The sequence below is a fragment of the Atta cephalotes genome (genome assembly GCF_000143395.1).
Source record: "Atta cephalotes unplaced genomic scaffold scaffold00005, whole genome shotgun sequence".
Classification (NCBI taxonomy): Eukaryota; Metazoa; Arthropoda; class Insecta; order Hymenoptera; family Formicidae; genus Atta; species Atta cephalotes.
In genome coordinates, this window is record NW_012130069.1 from 2,826,763 (window position 1) to 2,831,806 (window position 5,044).

The following is a 5,044-nucleotide window of genomic DNA, read 5'->3' on the forward strand; positions in this document are numbered from 1 at the left end:
GTGATAATATATTTACCACTTTTTTATTTATAAAACTCGAAAAGTATATACAATTATATGTATATACAGAATAAGTCAAAAGTCCCAGATCGATGAAATATCTCGAAAATTAAGCATTTCAGAAAGAAATTTCTTTTCTACAAAAGTTTTCTACAAAAGTTTTCTATAAAAGTTGTTGTACGGTTTTAAATGGTCTATATACTGATTTTATTAGTTTGACTTTAGATAGCGTTGCCAAGATTAGGTCAAAGTCACATTAATTTAAAAAAAAACACCCTATTTTTGTTCGTATGTGATTTCAGAATCTAATAACTGATGTTGAGAGCTTTCCAAAACTATAATAAAATTATTTTTTATTGAGTACTTTTCCAGTTACAAGGTTTAAAAATTATAGTATCGCCGACATAAGCATTACGCAAGGCCGACCGACGACTAAAACCTTTTGAATATTGTTCAGAATCATGTCCTGGATAATATTTGTCAAGATCAAGACCATTGGAGATTATTCCTCTTATTTTCATTTTTGCATTAAAAATTCATTTTTACGTAAAAATAAAAATAAGTAGTACAGTCGGTTGGACATCTAATGCAGGCGGTACTATAATCTTCGAGCCTTACAAATCGAAAAGTATTTTATGAAAAATAACTTTATTGTAGTGTTTTGAAAAGCTTTTGACCAGCTATTAAATTCTGAAATCAAAAATAGGGTATGCCATTAAAAAAAAATCGATGTGATCTTGATTTGATTTCGTTGACGCCACTCAATGTCAGACTGACCAGATCAGTGAATAGATGACATTATGTAATTACTTAAAACTTTACTTTTCTAGGAAACATTTCTTTCGGAAATGTTTAGTTTTCAAATATTGTACCGGTGCGGGACTTCTTACTCGTTCTATATATTTGTATATTATACCATAAAGATTTTATTTTATAATTTATTTTTTACCTGTTCTCTTACTGTTTCGCCAATATAACAGAATATAAAAATGTTGAAAGTCATGGATATATATATAATAATTATACAGGCTATTGTCATTTTTGTCTCTATTGTATTCCATCCCTGAAAGTTTATTATAATGTATTATGACAATTTCTGATGCAATTTATATATATATATAATTATTATTAAAAGTATTATTATATGTTAAATATTTCTAAAAAATAATATAAGATCGCAATGCCACAGTACATCCAGTATGACAGTAAACGAAGATCGTGGGCCAAAATCTAATCAGCGCATACAAAAATCACCGTGTGACAGCGTTATTTGTTGTTCAAATCATAGCCACGGTCTGATTTACATTTATACATGCGTGAGTGTCATTTATTCTTGTTCAACATTATAAAAAACAAGAATGAAATAATTTTAATACTGATGATGATTATCTTATCTTATAAAAATAATATATGATATTGTCTTTTTAATTCTGTTCAAGTGCGTTTCAAGACTGAAAAATGTCAACTCGCAAAGAATGTTTACAGAACTTTCAATATAAATTCACACTGAAATATTTGCGCATTAAAATTTACTTTGACTGAAAACAAGATTTTCTCTTACTTGATTAGATTTATTTCCTATCTAATCTAATTTCAAATTACAATTATTAATACTTACCTTCTGAAATTTAACTTCCTTATACCAAAGATATGACGGTAAGTCATGTGATTCGCAAATCATAACATGTGCTTGCTGTCACTTGGTTGTATTGTGGCAATTTTTCCTCTGCGATAGTTATTTCTTGTTTATGCATTTTTCATTTTGCAATTTATTTAAGTATGAAAAGTCACATACATGTGTCTTAATTACATATTTATTTTTTAATTTTTTAGCGTACCGTAATGATATAATATCCGAGCATACATAAGTTAAACGTACATCCTAGCAATTCTACAAAACATATCTGATTTAAAAGTGCTTCCATTTGTGCCACGAAACTGTAAGCAACGTAAATTACAATCATAGTTTACATTTAAATAATATAAACTTTTTTTAGAACTAAATTATAATATATTAAGAGAAGGAAAAAGAGAATCAGATAAGACAGTTTTGGCTTAAAGATCAAAGGCATCAAAATATAAAAGATTTAATTTTTTATACATCAAGCAGAAAATATCAATTTTTAATTTATCGATATTACCTTAACACTCTTAGATGGTGCTCCACAATGATTGTCAATCGATGCTGTACCATATCCTGCTGCTTTCGATCGTCCAGCTGGTTCAGCAATCTCATCAGTATATTCAATTGGCCACATGCGTGCATTGCAAACACCGCTGCGAGACTACAGGCACCGGCGGTGACGGAATTAACGACGATGCTCGAAATGAGCTGGATGATAAACGCAATTTCGCCCGCTGGGCTCTTTGTAATATCTATGAACTTGTTGTACGTGGGACACGGTAATACATGTATTGATACGCTCACATTTCCGATATATATAAATGTAGGCATAATGCCCTGCATCACGCTATGCGAGAACACACCGCCATGCATGAAAATTGCGCACAACCCAGCGACAAAACGGCCAAATTTGGCATATTTCAGCATTACTTGCCGGTCTTCTATATCTGTCATCATAAGCCAATCGATCCTCACGTGCTCCACGCAACGGTATATATCACGGCTGCGAAACAGCAGTGAGAAGTAATTCATGCCACCCATGCACCAGTGACTTAACGGACCAATAGCTCTTAATTTTTTCTGCACATCAGTTTCTTCGAATAGGATGTTCAGAATGCAAGGTATGACCGTGTAGGCTATCAGCGAGTAGCAGATGATTATCAGTACTGTTGAAATCACTTTTTCTTTGATGGTCGTCGAGGCTGAACTTGGCCAAGCGCCTACTGATTTTAGAAACCAACGATTCAACTGAATACTGTAATCACTCGCGTCCAAGTGTGACATGACACGTTCATTGACATTCATGATTACTCACAGAACGTGCGGATGCTACTGAATCGACTTAAACATGCGCGCAGAAAGCGGCGCCTGCGCCAGGGAGTAACAGTAATAGGTAATAGGATATTTGTGCGTTCTTATTAGTCGATCAATACTCACGGTGTACGATGCGTGATGTCTCGTTAACGATTTGCTATAACATATATTCGCAAAGATATAAATTTAATGTTTTTCAAATATGAAACTTTTATAAACATAAAATTCAGATAAATATGTAAACTTTATTATACAAATAGATATGTATATAAACTTCATTATTGTGTTTCGTTATCTTTCAGGAATATTAAACAAAAAGAAATTACTTTTTTGTAGAAAAATACACGTAATCTCAAGAAGATACTATTTTTATAATCTCATCTCTCTTTTATAATCTCATCTCTCTTCGTAAGAAATATTAACTTTAAGAAATATTTAACTTTTTAATGTTGAGAATAATTTATTTTTTTTACATAAATACATTTAAATAAATAAATTTAAAATTACATATCACCAAAATGCGATTGACAATTGCAATAATTTCCAATGATAGTCTCTCGATAACGTTACTTTATCGAGCTGTTATTCATAGAATGATAACGACAATTTTAATGCATTCCAATTAGTCATATGTCTTTTTGCCAACTATTTTATACTACTAATAAATTAATTAATGTAGATATTCGTAGATTCGTAAAATTTCTAAAATTTCTAAATAAGCGTTTTTTATATTTTTAGAAATGGAAGAAAAAAATTAAAAAACATTTCATGTCACAACTCAAGTCATTAAATGATTTTTTTAACATAAAATAATTAAGGCTCGATTACAAAGTTACTTTGATTTTAAATCAGACTTAAAATTCTTTCTGTCTCTTTTTGACTTTAAAACGAGACAGATAAGTTTTAAGTTGGGCCTAAATCCATTATGCTTAAGTATGATGCATCAAATGGTTTGCGGCTCGGTGCGATTGATTCACTATCTGTAAAGATGGAATCACAAGGCTCGAATTCATTTCTTGAATGATAACACGCATAGTCATGCCTACTTTGCTGTATGCTAAAATTCGTTGATGTATTAAGCGCTGCATGTACATGATTTTTATATTGATTATGGATTACTTCATAGCTTATTTCCTTGCATGCATCCATCAAAAGTAATAATTGCTAATTTCATAGTTATTTGTCAAACTGTATGCATCAAATCAAGCATAGCAACATACATGCTTACGTTGCTTATATCATTCAAGAAATCGAGTATCATATGATTCCTTAAATCTGAGTTCAAGATCCATATACGCGTTTTTTCGTGTTTGAAGAGCTCAAATGGTAATTAAAAGACTTTTGATCACCAATTTGACAATTAAATTGTAGATCCTTATCAGATTGGGGATTAAACATTAGGCTAACAATCTAATTAAAAAAAAATTCATTGTCACTAACATATCATTAGAGTCCCTATACTCGCAGGAGTTAAGGAACTTACGTACATTCTTAAGTATAATAATTCGGATAATTCTAGTTCTTATAAATTTCCTGAGGAATTACCTGTCACGTAAGAATCTCGTCATTGTAACAAAATATAAAAATATTGAGCCATAGATGCATTTATGATAATATACGATATCATTCGTGCTGCAAAATCACACCATTCTGGAAAATCTGAAATTAGTATTAATATTTTATAAATAAGGACGTTACAAAGTGTTAATAATACATTCGTATTTTTAGCATATCATAATAAATATACAAGTAAACTATGTATGTTTCTATAATCATAAGAATCTAAGAATAGTAAATTTATATAGATATATTTATAATTTTATATTTATTGTGACACAGATGATGACCATATTAAAGATCAAAACGTTCGTTTTATCATTTCTTACACTGAATATCGATATAACATCGAAAACAAGCTCGATTAAAATTTATTTATTGTTTGAATTTATATCATTAGATCCTTATAGTTTGCTTCAATTTAATTCTTAGTAATTTTTATTTATTTATATTATTTTCTCGGGATATAGAAATATATTACATATTCTAGGTGTCCTACATTTTATTAATAATTCATATCGTTTATTTATACATAGTATATAAATTTAC

The 5,044-nt window shown here is 30.0% G+C and overlaps 1 protein-coding gene across 1 annotated transcript in view; it reads right to left on the reverse strand.

Annotated features, from left to right (window-relative positions):
- Positions 1-2,929, reverse strand: part of LOC105626549 — an 8,511-nt gene extending 5,582 nt beyond the window's left edge. Inside the window, exons 1-2 of the mRNA XM_012207847.1 lie at positions 2,142-2,929; positions 1,880-1,938 (exon numbers count right to left, since the gene is read on the reverse strand). Coding sequence (XP_012063237.1) covers positions 1,880-1,938; positions 2,142-2,929 — 847 coding nt within the window. The remainder of the gene's footprint in view (positions 1-1,879; positions 1,939-2,141) is intronic.
- Positions 2,930-5,044: the final 2,115 nt, after the last annotated feature.